The 21,270-nt window shown below is 35.9% G+C and overlaps 1 protein-coding gene across 14 annotated transcripts in view; it reads right to left on the reverse strand.

Moving 5' to 3' along the window:
- Positions 1–21,270, reverse strand: part of LOC138707552 (zinc finger protein 239-like) — a 50,029-nt gene that overhangs the window by 20,368 nt on the left and 8,391 nt on the right. For 3 of the 14 annotated variants that reach the window (XR_011334274.1, XR_011334271.1, XM_069837109.1), the window contains exon 1: positions 1,310–1,460. The exons of 5 other annotated variants lie outside the window; for them this stretch is intronic. Coding sequence is in view for 1 of the 9 variants with exons in the window: in XM_069837108.1 (XP_069693209.1) it covers positions 8,635–9,484 (850 nt within the window). In the remaining 8 variants the exon portion in view is untranslated. Of the gene's footprint in view, positions 1–559; positions 848–1,305; positions 1,461–6,914; positions 9,485–15,532; positions 16,090–21,270 lie in introns of those variants that run through there. 6 more of the 14 variants (XR_011334273.1, XM_069837110.1, XM_069837111.1 and 3 more) reach the window with 6 other exon arrangements.

Genomic DNA, 21,270 nt, shown 5'->3' on the forward strand with positions numbered 1-21,270 from the left:
TTGCGCTCGAGTGGCCAAAATTTGTTTAAGCACTTGTTTTGACAATGTTAACATGATGGAAGAAAAAAATATAACTTTTTTTATCTGCCCCCATGAGAATGTTTGCGTGTTAGACTTCCAACAGTTGCTTCTTCAAATTATATGCTATGTCATGAACTCGCCAACTTCGGAGTGTTATCTGCTAGTGGAATTTTGGCAAACATTTGACGACTCTTATCTCCGGGTTATAGACCCTATGCAATCAGTATGCTCAATACAAGGGATCCATTAATCATATATGATTTCATTTTTTTTTTCCCTGTTCAAAAAGGCCATTTCATAGAACGTTTCGATTATAATTATCTTCAAGCTACAAGCTTGATGGAAACTGGCAGCAATATCTATTTTCAAGCTTTTCTGTGAATTAAGATTAATAAAAAAATCTTTAGACTTGTCTTTAAGAGATGTGTGACGTAGTAACATGACATTGCAGGCTAACAGGACTAACTGCATTGTTACTTAAAACAGCATAGCATGCATTGAACTAAACGTCATTTTTACATTAAAATTGAAACTATACCTGATTAAATCTTCAGCATACAGACACTTTCGGAGCAGGCATTTTCAACACACACAGACATCCGAGTAATGCACCAAGTACTTAAGTGGGAAAGCACGCCATATTCGTAGACAGTCAACAATGGAAAATGAGTAAAGTCTTCTAGTTCTCAGTATTGCCATGAATGGAAATTTACACTAACAAAATATAGCATCTGTATGTAAATAAAACACTCGACACATTAAAGTGACAATTTCATTGTTAATTTTTCTGTTTCCTTAACTCGTCCAAACCCCCACCAGAAATGTTCTACACCCCACTAGGAGCGCGTCCCCCAGCTTGGGAAGCTAGATATCTGATTTTTTTTAGGTCTGTACGATTAATTTTGTATGTGATATGAAAAAAGAAATTTAGTTTTATTTTGATGCACAATAAATGAGTTTGTATATTTCTTATACCTTAAATAATAAAAAGGGCAAATTTGGGTGCGTTTGTCGAATGCGCATTATCATGCTTACGAAAAGTCACCTTTCAGTGCCAATAATTTATTTTGTGTGCACAAGGATGGAATTTTGAAGTAAGAGGCAAATGAAGGAATCCGTGTTCTGAAATTTATCCTTTATAATCAATCAATAAACATAATACATAAGTTATACAAAATTAATTGTACCCTATATCGAAGTCAACAAAAATTTAAAAATTAAATTGTTGTACATATAGCTACTCTCCTCGTAATTATTATACATGAGATTATATTGTTAACCTACCTACCATTTGCGGAAACTCAATTTAAACTATAACAGGTTACATTTTTCGCATTTATTTATCCACTATATTAGGAATTTGAACAACGTGAGTTACATTTGTCAAAAATGTAGGTATGTGGAGGAAAATCATTGTTTCACTGCCTACTGTGTGATTAAACATACGTAACACACACTGGAGCCATATACAAATCAGGATCAGGAACTGACGTTTAGTAATATGGCTAGGCCCGGACATAGAGACCCCAGTCAGTTAACAAAGTCGAACCCCCTTTCTGTTAATTTAGCAAAAAACAAACTTTACTTTTAATTTTTATTTATTTAATGTATTTTGACTTTAAACGTACCAATAAATACTACTATTAATTATTATTATCGGCTAAACTAGCGCTGAAGTAGTTCCCTTCGTACTCCACTTATACACCTTGCATAACTTATACGAACAGGTTAGGTTTGGTTAGTTTAGGCTTTTGTTATGTCTTGCATATACGATCAACTGCATCTTCACAAAAAAAAAAAAATCCTTATAAATTCAATGATTTTCACTTCCGAAGTCACCGGAACTATCTAAGCGTTAGTTTCACCTTATTATCTTTCAAGTTAGACCATTCACCTTATCATTATCATTATTTTCCCTGGCTGGGGTGCTTTCCGAGGTTGGGGACCTAGGCAAATGTTCACTGCTGAATATGATTTACCAGTATGTTATTTCATGAGTTTTTATGATTCTAAATTAAATAATATTGTATAATTGGGCTACTATTGCCTACTTTCCCTGCAATGCTAAAATATTCAGCATACCGATTTGGCCTCGACTGTCTCAATGTTCAAGAAAAAATAAATAAATAAAATAAGCTCAGCCTACCTAGTTTAAATCTGTTTATGTTACAGAAGGTGAAATGAGGAAGGAAGAGTGACTTTTCCTTTGGAATTACCAATTACTTCAGAAAAAAAAAAAAAAAAAAAAGCACTCAGAAATATTTCTTGCCGAAATAGAAACGAAATTCAAGCCTATCAAAAAGTGGCGAGTGATTTGGAAGAAAATGAGTTCCTCCCCACCAACTGTAAGTTGAATGTCAAGTAATCCCATGGCAAATTCGCAGACCTATCTCGCTATCACATATTCCATTAACGTCCAATAACATCAATGTCGCGACAGTGTTAAATGGATCGATGGACAAAACACACCAATTTCCTTCAAGTTGTAGAAACTAACTGTATAGAGTAATAAAAAAAGAACAATACATAGGCAACTGCGTTAAATATAACTACTATCCGGATAAGAAAAAAATCCAGGTAATATGGAGGGTGAGAGTGCTATGTGGTTTCTGATTTTGTAATTTTAAAGGGACAAAGGTCGGCCCAAGTAATTTAGAAAGATAATTACTCATATGTACATAAATGAACGAATTTTTATTCATAATACAATACAGTATGTAACTGACTTTAAGAGACATTTTTATTGTTCAGTACTGTACGTGTACTGTACATACTACGCGACCAAGGCAGGACCCGTCGTGGCAGAATGAGGAACTCCGTGCTCACTGCGTATGTTTACTGCTGGAGTATCGTCACATCCAACGCCTAGTGTTTCAATCTGGTCGTAATGCCGCATGTAGGAAGACGTGTGTTTCGTAGCCAAGCGCGGAGCGTTGTAATGCCATAAAGTTTTGTGATGAAGAAAAGACAACTGGTTTATTCCTACCTCTGTCGAAGGCAACAGAGCGTGCTGCAGCTATTGTGAAGACAAAATAAATAAGGAAACAATTAGTAGTCCACATCTGTGGAGTAACGGTTAGCGCATCTGGCCGCGAAACCAGGGTTCGATTCCCGGTCGGGGCAAGTTACCTGGTTGAGGTTTTTCCGGGGTTTTCCCTCGACCCAATATGAGCAAATGCTGGGTAACTATCGGTGCTGGACCCCAGACTGATTTCACCGGCATTATCAACTTTATCTCATTCAGATGCTAAATAACCTAATCTTGATAAAGTGTTGTAAAATAACCTAATAAAAACAATTAGTAGGATTAGAAAGGAAGGTAAAGAATGAGAAATGCTAAGATAAGAAATGCATATCAAATGCAATACCATATAAAATACGGTAGCTACTTAGTTTACGTTACTTTCGATTCATGTTCTCTCCTTTACGAACACCGATGTTGTGGTCTGTTTTCTGAATAGATTTCTATGTGTTTAAGCATATGATAAATAAAACTAAACAAACTATAAATTATACACTTATACGAACATATAATATATAAAGCGTATTAATAATAACGAAACAAGAGAACAGTTCAGCATGTGCTTCATTTTGCATCTGATGCGGACTTTACAGCATGACCTGTGTTGTGAAGCGAATCGCAGCGCCACCAAACAAAACGGTTCCCGCCTTGGTCACGTAGTACATACATATATACATATACAGTACGTAATTTAAAAAAAAAAAGTGATCCAGTTAACACAAGGCCAGATAATCGGGACTCTACTGTATATGGAATGCATGGTATTAATGATCTGACATACCAAAGTGGGGACATAAAATTAGCTACTAATGCTTATTTGGATGATAAACAGAATAATGAAATAATTAATTTATTGCTTAAAAATGTGAAACTTCACAACATGTACGCCTAAATCAATTGATCTGCTTTGTAAATAAAGTCAGACTATCTCTCCTGGAATTCAATGTGGTCTGTGGCAAGTTAGTTGAAGCTTGGTAATGACAACAGTTGCTTTTAATTCGAACACTTTGCAAGTAAATAATGCCAGCCTTCTTTCACTATATTTGCGTAAGTTTCTTCATTCTTTTCAAGGTATAGAAGTACTGTTCTGCTTCTCCTGTGGTCACTGGAATGTTCACTATGACATGACAATGCTGGTAAAACATTCACAAACATGTTTTCATAAATACAGTTTAGTAAATATTATGTGCCTGATACATTAGCAAAATTCGTCCAGTTGTACAACTCATTAAATTCATGACAATTTCTGAGAGCTCAGTTGAAACAAGTCCACATCTGATTTGAATTCAATTTTAAGGAAAAGAGAAAAGAACAATGCAACATTCCAGTGAAATCTTTCAGAAACATATAGTAGAGGGAGTGCCCAAAAAATTGAGAAGAGGGTATGCAAAAGCGACAGTCAAAGAACAAGTCCATTTCATAAGCAGTGACAACTTCCTACTCAGCCTGCTAGACCTATTCTGCAAGGCTCGTCAATGCTACTACACATCTCAAAACATCTTAACATTCTGTAGTCTTATCAAAAATTTCAAACACTTTTACCAATACTGCCGACTGTGGAAAGCAAAAATTAATGAAAGCTACGGATCCAAAATAATAATAAAAATATCTTCCAATTTGTTTACAGAGATGATTCTGCCTCAAAATCTTCATTTACGAGCCACAGGTGGATATGAGGAATAAGGTTATTGAACTTTATGGGTGGATTTGCAGCCCCAGAAATACCACAGAAATAGGAGAAGCTGTTCTAAAGCAGATCATCTCTCACCACCTGTGACGTTCCTTGGTAGTCATGGCTGTATATAGTTGATATCTAATGATATAACTGAGGCTCACATGGAATCCTGTGACACATTTTTAATTAAATTAAATAATTAGAGGTCCGAGGATTAGCAGGATGAAAGGGACCTGTTGATGGAATAAATGCTCTAAAGTTGAGGAAAAAACATTTTTCTCTGATCCTGTCTACCTCAAGCATCACTACAGCAAGTCCCATGGGCAAAACCAGAGTTTTGGAGTAAGTCCACACACTAGACCGAGTCTGATTTACTGGATGAAGTGAGTCCTGTATGCTTAAAAAGGCCCCCAAAAATGCTAGGTAAATTCTGAAGCAGTCAACTGAAAACCTTAATTCTGTACTGAGTCCAAAACCTTAAGTTTGAATTTTAATGCTGAGACATATAATAACATGGATAACGTTTCAAAAACCAATTTTGTAAATATTATACAGTCTAAAAATACTTTCTAAATAGTGACCATACAGGCCTACATGCAGTCCAACATTCTGTTATATTGCTGTGTAATTATAACTGCCTGCTATGAAATATGCATCAGTATAAATCCTATTTCCAGACCCAGATAAAGGTGAGGGTTAGGACATTCAGTTCAAGTAACAAGCTATGAATCACATATTTGAATAGAGTGCAATAACGTTAACATCTACGATTCTTTTCAAAAATAAATACACTTTCACTAGAAGTTCTGTTACTTCAGGGCGCACTTCAGACATACAATATATACTTTTCTAATGTGCAGTAGCTTCGTTGCATTGGTTGAAGATGGACGTTCCTATTCCAGCTCCCGCCGCGTGAAGTGCGGTCAGTGATAAAGTTTTTGAATGCACAGGGCATAGCGCCGATTGAAATTGATCGTCAGTTGTGCCAGGTCTCTGGGCAAGCAGATGGTGCATTGCTGCTGTAGACATTTTTCAGCAGAACGCCAAAATGTACATGATGAGCGCAGTGGGAGGCCAACCATCATCACAGACGACCTTGTGGAGCAACGCATCATCTGCTTGCTCATGAAGTTAGGACCATAGACCTGGCACGGCTGACAATCAATTTCAATCGACGCTATGCCCTGTGCATTCAAAAACTTTATCACTGACCGCACTTCAGACGGCGGGAACTGGAATAGGAATGTCCATCTTCAACCAATGCAACGAAGCTATTGAGAGCACTCGGGAAGTTCTGCTAGCGTATGCATCATGCCAGGACATTACTCTTTCCCGTACACGCAGTCACTTCGCTCAACATATGGTTTGCTAGCTGTGGGACGAGTGGGAAAGTTACTTTATGGACGCGCCTCGTATTATTATTATTATTATTATTATTATTATTATTATCATCATTATTATTACCGGTATTATTACTGTTTATGGACTTTCAAATTATACAATTTTCGTAATAGTAAATTCTGTTAAAAGAATATCTTTATATAAGAGTAAAATGTGAGGGTAGACTGAAGTACGATTAAATGGGAGTATTTGAGTCAGTGTCTCAACTACGGTACAATTAAAAAATAATTTAACTGCGTGTTGCAACATCACTTTAAGTATTTGATTCAATTCTTCCATGACAAAGAGTAGCCATAAGTAAGGCAAAGGTTCTTTTGAACATACAGGAACTTCCCCCCGCCCTCTTATCATGCAAATGAGGTTGCAGGTTTTCAGAAAACAATGAAACTCCATAATCCAAGTTTGGGATTTGAAACATCCATGCTGATGGTTAGCTGCAGCTTTTGGCCAATAGGAAAAAATTATTAAATCTGTAATGCCATACACCATAAAGCCATTTAGATAATGGCACACAAGAGAAACACGAGGAATCTTTGGATAGATAAAAGTTGAAATTCTTGTGACCTGCATACCTTTACTAATTGCAGAAGAAACTTTTCCATTATTTATTAAATCTCATTGGTTCTGCTTACTATGTATTACATATTTATGTATATTTTTTTTATTATTCCTCATCGCAAAGCTAAAATTGCTTACCTAAGATCCATGCAATGCAATACAATAAATAAAATGAACGTGAAAAGGCAAATTGGTAGAATGTATCAGGATGTACCGTACAATTAATAATGTACAGTTATAATGTCCAATGCAGAAAAATGTATAAACGCCCATGGCTTGAGATACTTAATTGGCACTTCCCCATGTGATGGATAAGGGAATGGCTTTTCCTGTAAGGAGAAGGTTAGTAATTGCTAGATGTGGCGATTTGTATGTGATAAATTCCCTGGTATGGAACTCACATCAATTATTTTTATTTCTTCAGTGGAGTTACTTGGAATTATTGCAGTATTTTATATTACAATTAAGAACAATTTTCCAAGTTTCTAAAATGGCAATTTTCCAAATATGTACATTCACTGAAACAAATAACTTATATGCGTACCCCTGAAACAATTCGATAAAATCCAGTACCAGTTCAGTATTGTGGCACCACTTCTAGTAACAAAATATAACAATGCATATCACCTCTTGCACGGAGATTTACTATCAACATACAAAATAAAAAAGAGAGAACAAAATAACCCTCCTTTAATTACGAGATTGAATTCATTATGGTCTAGGGCGCAAAAACAAGGCAGAATCCTTTACAATGGTCATAAAATCCGACATTTATCGTATTTTTAATATTGTGTCACTTAATCTAAAGCATACATTTGTCGAAAGATTGTCATAGTTATACAATAGTGAAATAAAGAAGACGAATAAAACAGTGCTGCATAAATGGTAACAAGCAAGTAATGGATGTCCAGGTACTGAACTAATACCGAAAATTTGTACATACAGTTGCTTGAAGACACACACAAACATTTAAAATCGGGCAAACAAAAGCGACACAGGCTATACATACGAGGCGTGTTCTTAAAGTAAGTTCCAAAAGGGTGTAGAAAGTAAACGGGAAAATATTTATAAACCATTTTTGTAGCATTGTATTCCCCACACTTCAATTATTTCTCACCATAATCTCCACCATTATTGAGGCATTTATCGAGTCGTGGCACAAGTCTTTCTATCCCCTCATTGTAGAATTCACCTGCCTGCGAACCACTCCGCAACATTTGTGGAAAATTCAAGGAAAGCGAAGAAATTGTGAACCTCCTGTCCTCATGAATTTTTTCATCGACAGCACGCACCAAATCGTCATTGATCAAAGATGGCCGACCGGTATGCACAGAGATGCGGCCCTCGTTGAACTTTCTAACCCATCTCCTGACCATTCCATCACTAATGGCAACATCACCATACACCTCACAAAGTTGATGATGAATGTCAGCTGGTTTGATGTTTCTCGCATTCAAAAAACGGATAACAGACCGCATCTCACAGTCAGCGGGGTGCTCGATCACTTTAATCATTTCAACTGATCACAACTAACCACACACACGGACTGAAGCTCTGAAACTGCATGCACTGCTTGCCTGAGGACTGAAGAAGAAAACACGTATGCGCAAAATAACGATTGCAGCGATGCGACAGCTATAATTAAAAATGGAACTTACTTTAAGAACACGCCTCGTATTTCTTGTTCCAAGCACAACATTCATACACAGGCCACCGACATAGTTCAGTCAGCTGAGTGCATGCCTGTCGATTTGAAGTTGCGCTCTGGCATGGGTTTGATTTCCGCTTGGGCTGATTACCTGGTTGGTTTTTCTGAGGTCTTCCCCAACCGAAAGGCGAATGTCAGGTAATCTATGCCAAATCCTCGGCCTCATCTCACCAAATACCATCTCACTATCACCAATCCATCGGCGCTAAATAATTAATACAATGTTGTTAAATAAACTAAAAAAACCATTCATACAACTTTGTCAACAATGTGTTTAGCAGTATGTCTCGTAAGTTGATGTTTCAAACCAAATGTTTTACCACAAAGATTACAAGAAAACGGTTTCTCCCCTGTGTGTATTATCACATGCCTATTAAGTGCACCTATATTACCAAACTTTTTACCACACTCCTCACAAGCATGTGGTTTTTCACCGGTATGTATAACTGTATGAATTTTTAAACCTGCCAGTTGGTTAAACCCTTTGCCGCACTCACCACACTCATACGGTTTTTTTTCAGAGTGGATAACAGCATGATTGATAAGGTTCCACCTACGAGCAAAAGTCTTTCCACATACGTCACATTCGAAAGGTCTCTCTTTGCTGTGCACAACCATGTGAATATTCAGATCTCCTCTTTTGATGAAACCTTTGCCACACTCACTGCAGACGTGAGGCTTATAGCCCGTATGTATTAACTTATGAGTTTTGAGGTCACCGTGTTGGTAAAATCCCTGACCACAAGTCTCACATATATGTCTCTTTTTCTCTCCGGTATGTACATATTCATGCGCCTTTAGATTATGCAATGAAGTATATGCTTTACCGCACACTCCACAGACATGAGGCTTCTCGCCAGTGTGAACAATTGAGTGAGTTTTCAGATTGCTGAGTTGCGTGAAACCCTTTCCACATTCCGAACACACGTGAGGTTTAATTCCAGTATGCACCAGCATGTGCTGTTTAAGATTGCTTCGCAACATGAATCCCTTGCCACACACATCACATTCGTGAGGTTTGTCATTTGGATGATGTCCCTCAACTTGCGATGAAAGAGAAGATCCTGCGTTGTCAACTGACTGAGAGAAACTGGAAAGACTGGAGCACCATTTCAATATTACCATGAGCAGTTACACAAACAAAAGAAAAGTTGGCACATTTCAGCAATAAGCAAATAGTTACACAGAAAAACTATAGAACATATTCATATGAGTACGACATTGAAATTATTCTCTACTTGAAACAGGACCCTGGGAAAGTCAAGCAGCGAAGATAATAAAATCTCTCGATTATTGCTGTTTAGTCTACAGGTTTCAACCTTAAGACATCAATTAGGCATCACTCGTGAGGCAACTAAGCCAGGAGATAATTATATCTCTATTTTGAGATTTTAGTGGAAGCGTAAGTTTTCAGCATCTCTGATGCCACAAAAGAGATTCTGGGCACGCTATATGTCAGCCAGTCCATTCGAGTACACCAATTTCTCATATCAGACGGATTTTGTTCTTATTTAGTAACCACGAGTCAATTTATTCGAAAATGTAGGCCTACATGAAATAAAATTTTTAATTAAATGTTCACTAGTCTGTATTCCAAATCGAAAACACAGAAGAATGTTCATGAACTCGAAATTCGTTCAAAAGATTTTTTTGTTATTTTTCATGTATTAGATCAGGGCTGGGCACCAAGAGCGAATTCTACCCTCTCACGGGGAGCCATATGACTTCTCTTTAACCCCTTTCTTTCCCGCCAAACACTGTGCAGCATTGATGCTGTGACGGGATGGATGAATATTAAGCGTCCCCGTTTAGAGTTTGGATTCACTCCCGGTGCCCAGCCCTGCATCAGATGAACGAATACATTAAAGTAGCTGCCTAATATCTTCTAATTCTTCTGCAGTATCTTTCAGGTAACTTTATTATACGCAGAAAAAATTTCATTATCGCTGCGAATTCTCACAGTCCAGCAAGTCCCGAAGTCCAGTAGACACTCCCACTCCACTTATTGAAGACAACCTCATAAATACAAATATTACGTGCTGAATGGCCCAAATCCTAAAATATTTTAATTATCAGCTTTCAAATGGTGACTTTTGTAAAAATTTTTATAATTTTTTTTCATGTAAATTTGTATAAAAGTAATTACATATGTTTACTTAAATAGTAAAATGTATACATGAAATGTATACATGGAAGAGGGGTCCAAAGGCTAGCATTGCTGCTTTGTGAAGTTCAAAAAGATTCTTTTCTTGTTAATATTATGACTCAGCTACTTGGTGTCATCTGTCGATTCAGCCATGTTCCAACGACATCCCATTAGCGTGTCCTTTCGCACCCCCAAAAGTATACTACACCTCCTCAGACTGTTGTCATCTGTACACCAGTCAATAATACATCATGTTGACACTGGTTAATGCTGTTATAATGATGATAAAGAATATTGAAATGGTGAGTGATGATATATCATTGAAGGGAAACAGAAGAATCCTGAGAAAAACTTTCAGGAACTATGGTTTTGTTCACCACATATCCTGTACAACTGCGCCATCACTAGGATTCGAACCTGAGTCCGCAGTCTTTGTAAGGCAATTCTCTGCCAACTGAGCTACCAAGAAAAGTACGTAACTTTAACTTAAAAAAATAGAACTCCTAATTTAAAATTGTTGCACAGGAAATAAAGTTCGTTTAAGATTTAGTTCCTTATTGAACAGCATTTTTAATTATTGCTCACATTACCCAGCATCAGTGAGAAAATATGAGGAAACTGAACCAATTTTAGAATCAGACTAGCAAGGAAAATTATTAAGTACAGTAAAATGAGGTGAATAGGAACGAATTTTTACTATTTTTTATTTCTTTGTGACAAATAATAAATATAACAATGAGTGTTTATGTTTTTATTCATAACGAGTGAACAAATAAACACTCTTATTATTATATTTACGTTTTGACACAAAGAAATAAAGTAAAAATTCGTCCCTATTCACCCCATTTTCCGGTACTTGAAAAAAATTGTCCCTAAATCATCTTTATTCACCATAAATCTCGCATTATTTTAACTAAGCGACATATGGAAAATCATGACATATTACATTGTTAATTTTCGAATTAATTAATGGGTTATTAGATTGTAGATAAAACGCAAACAGCAATCCAGGCTCCAACTATGCAGGGATCGTGTCATCAGTGATATGCAGTGAAGTATCAGTATTTCGACACATCACAAGCTATGAATGTAAAATATTACCGAAAACAAGCAGTTAAAGTACCGGTATCATTCATTCACCCAAATTAAGAAATAAGTTGCTGAAACTGTCTTCTTGTTCAAAATATTTGTCACAACTGCCTCAGAAATAACACATAAATACTGCAGTTTTCTTTGAGAATTGGAGGTGATGTTTTTCAGGATGACATTTTTTAATATTCTTCCCGAACATGTGGATTATTTTTCTACACACTATTATGCCAATTTCCCCACAGATAAAAGTCACAAAAGTTAGACCGTGGGATCGACTAAGTACACGATAATAGAACACATACCTACAAAGAAATAAAATGAAGGATAGCCTTCAGGAAAACATCTCCTCGATTTCCCAATAAAATTTTTAATACAAAAAGACAGTTTCTGCAACTCCTTTCTTAATTTGAGTGAGTGAATAATGTTTCAACTGCTTAGAGTAAGTGAGATATAAGGCTGTGATTGTCACTGTGCAGACGAACTCACATGAGTGGAGGCTCGGCATTATCTTGCCCAATAACAATTCATGACCCCCTTATATCAACTCTTGGTCATGAATTGCGATTGAGGTAACGGCAAGCCTCCTCAAATGTGAGTTTGCCTACGCAGTGTCAAACACAAACTTATTTATCTCCCACTACAATCTTACACAATCATTTGGAAACATTGGAAATTATATATTGCTACTGAATGCCTGACACTGTAGGCAGTATGCAAAGCTCTTCTCCCTTGTGAATTGCCTCAGTATTCGGTTTAACGAATGGTCGATCTGTTTCGCTCTCTTTGTAGGTAGACATCTCTAAGAAATAAAAGGCAGATCACTTTGAGCCATCCAGGATTACAATTGGGTATCATCAAAAGCAACAACATGAAGTGTAAAACTACAACTATTAGAATTTCGAAAATACTATCTTCTTAAAAATTACATTGTTAAAAATAACAATCTATACTCTTGAAAATGAATTCTTAATGAAATAATAATGCATCTGCTTAGAGCAACTAAAAAGCATTATATATGAACAACTATCACTTCTACCATTTTCTCCAAAATCTTTGAAAATGTAATGTATAAGAGATTATATCATCATCTTGAAAGATACAACATTTTAGTTCCAGAACAGTTTGGATTTAGTAAAAATAAATCCACGGAAAATGCAACAACCGACAAAATTCTGGAGGTAATCAATAAAAAAATTCCAAGTTGAGGGATTTTCTATGGTTTATCCAAAGCATTTGACTGTATAAATCATAAAATGCTGCTAGACAAGTTAGATTATTATGGAATTAAAGGTGTTGCACACCAATGGTTTCACTCATATCTCATAGGTAGGAAACAAAAAGTCGAAATCAATACCACTGTGAAATCTGCCTCGACATGTGGAACTATTAATAACGAAAATCCACGAGGATCAATTTTAATCCCCTAACTTACTTTTTCTAGTGTTCATAAATAATCCAGCCCCTTAATATGTAGGTTATTCCACATTATTTGCAGATGACACAAATATAGTAATTACAGCCAATAACTCCAACACATTCCAATCTTCAACAGAGGTAATTCTCCTCAAAATATGTCATAATTTGAAATTTCAAAATTGTTCCCAGTCGCTTAACTCTTGATGTCCCAATGTCACCTACAGGTGACGCTCCCTAACAACTGTCCAAAATTACCAGTAAATATATTCAAACATAAACCGCCGTCGACAATGCCTTATTAGACATCTGGTAACTGAATTTCAACCATTTTTGGGGACTAGCTCGTAAATCTGCAGCAGTAGAGAAGAAAACATCAGCGTGGATGCAGAAGAATCTCAACTTTGTGCGCACTTCACATAATGGCTTGTGAAAATAGTACTAAGAGTTAAATAGTTTTATTTTAGTTTCCATATATACATTACTAAACTATTGATATTTTATATGCAATTTTCAAAAACAAGTAAAAAAGTTGCATATAGTGTATATAGGGACTACAAAGTGACATGTCACCTCCAGGTGACATTGGTCAGATACATTAAACGTCCGATCTCATGATATTAGTATAGTTATGTTACTTATTTTTCTTCTATAGTCTGACTGTGTATGAAATACTGGAGATGATGGACGAAGATACAGTTGGAGCTTCGTCTGTTATTGATATTACCATATTTCCACCGGCTGATGGACCAGTTATCGATGAGGAAAGTGGTGACGAAACAACCAGTGACATCAACCATCTTCCAGAAAGAATACTCAGACCTACATTTGAAGTCAACGTTACTTCTGCCAATGACGTACTAATAGATAATGATGAAGGAAGTAACCCGAGACTATCAACAATTGACTAGATAACAATGTCCAATTCTTATATTGAGGAAGTAAACACTGAAGTTTCAACAGATAAAAACAAACTACCGAAATCAGATATGAATATACATGGAAGAAATAATTATGGTCTACGAAAGAACACAGTGTTATTCTAACATTTCTCGCGATGAAAGACAATCTATTTCTAGTATTAGACTTCAGCCGAGAAAAAAAATAATCTACTTCTAATATTTCTTTTCGTAATCTAACAAAGAGTGGTCTGACAAAGAAGAAATATTTACTTGTAAATCTGGAAGAGGCGACGTAGATGAAACATTTACAGATTATAATGAATCAAAACTTACTCTTGTCTAATGTTTCGAGCTCCTGTTCAGTGAAGAAATACTCGCTGTCATGTGTAAAATGTCAAAATTGTATGCCCTCCAAAGGAATCATTCTATTGAATTGAACAAAAATGATATAAAAAGTTTACATTGCCATTCTCTTACTGACGGGCTACATGTCTCCCCAAAGCATAACAATGTTTTACGAAACAAAATCAGATGTACACAATGAACTTGTATCCCATACCATGAGGAGAAGTAAGTTTACAGAAATCCATAAGTATTTACATCTTTCGGACAATTTCAATCTTCCTCCTAATGATGAATTTGGTAAAGTCCGAAGATACTTCGAGATTCTAAATGGCAATTTTGGCCAACAGTTTGAAAAGATATGGTGGAGTCACAAATCTATTCATGAAACAATGGCTCCCTATTATGGGAGACATAGTGACAATCAGCATATTCATATTGGATATAAAATATGGTCAGCAGCTACACATCTTGGCTACCTCGCTAAGCACATGAAAAAGCGCAATCGTTGTGCAATATCTTTCGCTGTGACACAGGATGATGCTGTTGTTCGATGGCATGATAATAATATTGTCACTCTTGCTTCAAACTGACACAATGTGACTCCAATTTTGAAAGCAGATCGAGTCAGTGCTATTGCAGGGAAACGAAGCAAAATTCAAGTGGATTGCCCTTCCGTTATTGAATAGTACATCAAATACATTGGAAGGAGTAGATAGATTTGACGAAAATGTTCATTCTTTGAAAGTAAGCTTTCATGGAACGAAATGGTGGTACCCAATTTTGCATTTGATCTCGATGCAGCCTGTCATAATGCGTGGTTAGTATCAAGAAGAGATGCAATATAAAAAGACTTGACATATTGTGAATTCCGGCAATATATCGTGCAAGTATGTTGTGGTCTTTATGGGAAAGCTCCATACAGACATTCAGCCAGCGATTCAGTCCCATCCAGTAGTATTATTACATATATGCTATCTTAAATATTATCCACTGAATAAAATATGATATTGCAGTCATTAAATGTGACAATAAGATTTATTGCCCAATGTCACCTACAGGTGACACCCCTACAGTCCGTTTGTAAATATGATTTTCCATGAGTTCTCAATAAACTATACTTCTATAGGCTATAATAAACATTATTTAATCATTTATAAACAATTTGTACATCTGTAATCAGTTTGGGCTAAGACGGGTTAAGGTATATCTTTGGATAGGACTTTTAAAAAGAAACAACTTTTACAAAAACTATTTTTTGTAACTTTCATTCTTTATTCACAATCGAAGAAAAAAGAAAACTAAATCGTAAACAAGGTATTTCTATTTTGGTTATGAGTCATGCAGTGATAACAGAAGTCTCCACTGTTCACAGTATATATATATATATATATATATATATATATATATATATGGGTCACTGCCATTCATTCAGTAGTCTGCTTCTGAGTCAAAGCATATGGCAAAGTAGCATACCACCACAATTACTCAGAACTAGTAGAGTACAGGTACTGCAGTGTAGAAAGCAAGTCAATTGAAATTTGATAAGTCAATTTCGACCGTATTTTATTTTATGTTGTAACAGTCAACCCTTCTTTTTTTCAACCATCAACAGTCTTCTACATATGGTTGTGTGTGTTTTTTTTTTGGAAAAGCCTTTTACAAAGAAGAATCATTCGACATGCTGATGATAGAGAATGCACAGCAGCCACGCATGTTAACGCAGAGAGATATCCACAATGCGTCAATCACTCTTACAATGTTTTCCAACGTCTTGCAAATCGTGTGCGCACAACGGGGCTGGTGCAGCTGAAACACAACAAGGGTTATTATATCAGACGACCTGTAAGGGATGAAAAAGCTGCTGACGTCCTTGTTACGGTGGTGGTTATCCCATGATTCTGCAAACACTGCCTGTTACTCTAGATTGTACCACAGTACAGTGTGAAGAATTCTCAATGAGAATCATTTCCATCCATACCATATCCATCTGCATCAAGAAATTGGGGGAAATGACTTCCAGGATAGCCATGATTTCTGCCACTGGTTCGTAAATAAGCATGGTGTTTTGCAATGCAGCATTCTGTGAACTGACGAGCCACTTTCAAAAGTAATGGGGAGGTAACATTCATAATGATCTGCGGTTAATCCATACCGACTACTTTAACAGAATAACCACATGTTGTACCAACTGCTTGGTGTGCACCTTCCACTCTAAGATTAACAATGTGGCTCCAACATGATGGATGTCCAGCTCACTTTTCACTCATGCCTCGACAAATTGCCGACCAGTTATTCTCCAGATGGTAGATTGGACAAAGAGGACTGGTGGCTTGGCAGGCCCACTCTCCTGACTTCTCTCCAAGTGACTTCTTTCTGTGTGTCTGAATTAACTAAATTGTCTACCAGGTGCGTCCAACAACAAGGGAAGCCATGAAAGGAAGAATTAAAGCAGCCTGTGGGGCTCTTAGCAGTGCTAAATCCTGCAAGCAACCCAGGACATGAGGAGATCACGGTATTATTTGGCAATGGGTAGTGGACATTTTCAGCAGTTATGAAGAGTGTCATGTGAGAATGATTTTTTCCAATATCACAATAATTTATTTTTCTTTATCATAGCATGTCTCATAACCAAAATGAAGATACCGTATTTACAATTATTTTTTTCTTTTTTCTTTGATTGTGAATAAATAATGAAAGATACAAAAAAGTTTTAGTAAAAGTTGTTTCTTTTTAAAAGTTCTATCCAAAGATACCTTATAATATCTAAGTATCAATTTGAAAATTCGAAGTTGACTCCAGTTATCTCTATCTCTGGTTTGTTCCGAAAAATGGAAGTATTACCAATTGATTCTGTATTTATGTTCTGGTTATGGATTTTATTTCACGAACACCAAGTATCATGTCGCTTTTGAAGAAAAAAAAAAGGTACTTTGAAGCAGCCGGTATATAGTAATATTTTACATTAACTTATGGTGTGTCAAATTAACGATACTGTGCCGCATATCACTGAAAATACACACAATGTATAACTGAAGCCTGCAAGCACCTCAGCCTAGAGAGAGCCAGTTTGATGCACTGCAGTATCTATAATCTATTCACTCAGTGAAGGTAAAGGTAAGCATTAGTAACAGTAGGGATGTCATTCCTACGAGCATGCCACTTATATCTCAAAGAAACTACTCTTGGTATTTGTTTCTATTAGAGTCTGAGTAAACTTCAGGGCGATGCGACCCTAATTGTACGAACATGTTGATGCCTAGCTTTAAGTCTAGCCATCTTCACTATCAGTGTTTTGAAACACAAAGAAGCTTGATGTGCACAAGGTAGAGATTGATTATAGCTAAGGTTCTTTAATTGCACCTAGCAGCCGAAAATGATTTCTCACTCTGTTAAACATTATCATGTCGTAGCTCCTACAATTGTCAATAAATTGCTCTGTAATTTTTTTGGTTAATAGGAGGTCAATGTCTAAGGAAAACATAAAAAAAAACTCGAAATCAAAATCTTTTCTTAAAAGTAAGAAAAAAAATACTAACTTCGAAGTGATCTATTCAAAACAGACATTTACATCTTCAAAAGTTGATAAGCAGCGAACTTTTTTATTTTTCATATTAGATGTGAGTCAAAGCAAGAGAAATGTTGAGAAAGAATGACAATTACTTTTGAAAGTTATCACTGCTCAAAATCTTTAATGGCTTCTGAGTTACAGCAAATTAAGAGTCAAGACTCGACCAAATGTGTGTAGTTTAAAATAAAACACAAAGTTGTATACCGGTAATTTAAAAACCACGAATACTTCAGTTAACTTACAAATAATTAATAAAAGTCGTCCCTATTAATTACAAAAGACGCCACTGATATCTGGTCAACGGACCACCCACAATCACCTCTCCAACGTTACTGTACAACAAACCAAGACTTGTGCTGCAAGCTGGAAAGAATGACGGACATCATTCACGGAGCTTACTGCTCGCTGATGAATCAACATGTGTGGTGTCATATAATTCTATTGATTCATTTCCCCAACAAAACTCTCTGCTACTGTCCCAGCCAGTCTTCCATGCTCAACGTGTTCGTACTCTAAAAATTAAATAAATGAAGAAAATTCATAACCTCAATGGAAATCAAACCCGCGACCTTCTGGATTACAGCATAATGACACTTTCATGTGCCTCCATTCACCCATTACCTCTTAATATTACATTATTTTCCTTGTATGATATGATCTTTTAACAAAACTTCAGATATTCAAAATAATATGTATTTCCATGTCTTATATTTGTGAGTGTGACAGTATTTGTGTTTTTGTTCTTGTGGAAATTGGGGGAAGGAAGTAATACGTGTAGGCCTAAATCGGACCACTGGCATTCTTTTGGAAATTCAGAATATTAATCCTCTCAATATCTGAATGAAAGATAAACATGAGCTCTGAATGATAGATTTTGTCAATTGCAACATATAATACGGTATGTCTATTTTTTCAATGAGTTATGCAATATATACGAGTAGAATTTCCAACCACAATATTTTATGTTTCATTCTTTAATATAATAACAATAAAAGAAGCAACTTCAACAAGAATTATTACTAATGTCTAAAATGTAACTGTTACACTTATTTACTTGATGCTTAGCAACACCACAGGTCATGCTCATCCTGTTTACGCTGAATTGTTAAGAAAGACGAGCATAAAGAACACGCATTTAAGACGCAGAAATTATGTTACATTTATATAATTTCTTTAAAATTGACCAACGGCCATGTTGAGCAGATGTCAAACTCTAGGTTACCTAGACGAGCAATGTATGGACACCCAGGTGCAACAAGACGAAGAGGAAGGCCCACGCTTAGGTGGTTGCAAGATGTGGAGGATAATTTAAGGAAGCTTGGAGTTAGGAGGTGGCGGAGACTGGCACAGGACAGAATGGCTACAAATATTGGAGGAGGTCTGGGCCCTTAATTGGCTGTAGCGCCAGTTATGAATGAACGAATGAATAATTTACCAACTGACTACAGACTAACAAGGAGAGTTTGTCTTATCAGTCTGAGATTTGCACTGAAAACTTTTGGTGGAGGTACATGAAATAATACAAGGACAGCTCTCCCTCTCATAGATTCAACAATATATGGCCTACCTCTAATAGAAACATCAACAACCAAATTTCTTGGTTTGCATATTAATAATACAATAAATTGGAAAATCATATGAAAGAAATAACCCCCAAACTTAGCTCAGCATGCTTCACAATTAGGTCGTTACAACAATTTCTAAACAGCAGTATCTTAAAGACAATATATCTTGCCTATTTTCATTCCATTATGTCCTACGGAATAATATTTTGGGGAAATTCTGCAGATAGTAAAAATATATTCTTATTACAAAAAAGAGCCATTAGAATAATAGTTGGAGCAAAGGCTAGAGAATCATGTAGATTATTTTTTAAAAAATTAGAATTCTAACCTTAACAAATCAATACATATACTCTATAATAAATTTCCTCTTATGTAATAAAGAAAATTTTCCAACTAATTCAGCCATACATAGTATAAATACCCGCAGAAAGAATGATTTTCATACGCCATCATCAAATTTATCATGCTATCAATGGGGAGTATGTTACATGGCGATAGAAATGTTCAATAGTCTTCCTGAAGACATTAAGAATCATAGCCAAAACCCTGCATTATTTAAGGTAAAACTAAAAAATTACTTAATATCTCACACTTTTTATTCTGTATATGAATTCTTGACATTTCACAGTACTGTGTAAATATTTTAGTACTATTAAATGGTAAACATATTACATTGTATAAAATATTATTGTTATTAAGGTATTAATTCTGTACATATTTCATATTTGCATTTTATATGTATTGCATTTATATTTAAACGTAAGAATTGGACATGTTCTTTATCCTATGCTATAAAGCAAATGTAAGAATACTATGGAACGAATAAATCTATCTACCTATCTACCTACCTACCTATCCGTCCGTCCGTCCGTCCGTCCGTCCGTCCATCCATCCATCCATCCATCCACCCACCCACCCACCCACCCACCCACCCACCCACCCACCCACCCATCTATCTATCTATCTATCTATCTATCTATCTATCTATCTATCTATCTATCTATCTATCTATCTATCTATCTATCTATCTATCTATCTATCTAAATTGCTAATAAAAGCATGAAATATATCAGATTTCCATTGCACTTCAGCCTGTGTTGCATGCACCACTGTCAACATAGTTAACAGTAGCTACAGCAGGCCACTTGTGCTGCTTCTCTTCCAGCTTCGTTTTCACAGCTGGATTCATTGTTCTGGAGGTAATGTGTGAGATATATGTGAAAACACTTGCGAAGTTTGAGAGTTGTATTAGAGCAATCAAGTGAATCAGAATTCGAATCTGGCATTAATAAAGTACGTTTAGTGTTAAAGAAGGTTTTACTTGTGATACTGTATTTACTGAAGCATGGAAGTGAGAAGGATGGTACTAAATCATAGCTAGATATTCCGACAAGCATGGAATCTCTCAACAACAATAACGCAGATGTTAGTGGAGATTTATGGTATTTTCAATGTAATAAAATTTTATTGCTTTTTTTTTTTTTGTCTTAAAACTTAAGTCTTAATTATAAAGGTCTTTAGTTCCACAATAATATAATATTTCATATATATTTGAAAGAAATAATTTTAAATTGAAAATAAAAAACTGGTTCAATTTCACACATCCCCTCTATTAAAGAACAAGTGTCCAAATTTTGCATGTTTTTAATTGATTTTACGACAATTTATCAACTGCTATGGTTATCTAGCATCTGAATAAAATGAAGGCGATTATGCCTTTGGGTTCAGTGCCAAAGTTACTCAACATTTCCAAGATTTGAATCCAGGATCGCTTGTTTCATGGTCAGACATGCTAACTGTTACTCTACAGCAGTGGACAATTTTTCATTTTTAGTTGGTTATTTTACGACGCTG

The sequence above is a fragment of the Periplaneta americana genome, chromosome 10 (assembly GCF_040183065.1).
Source record: "Periplaneta americana isolate PAMFEO1 chromosome 10, P.americana_PAMFEO1_priV1, whole genome shotgun sequence".
NCBI classification, from domain to species: domain Eukaryota; kingdom Metazoa; phylum Arthropoda; class Insecta; order Blattodea; family Blattidae; genus Periplaneta; species Periplaneta americana.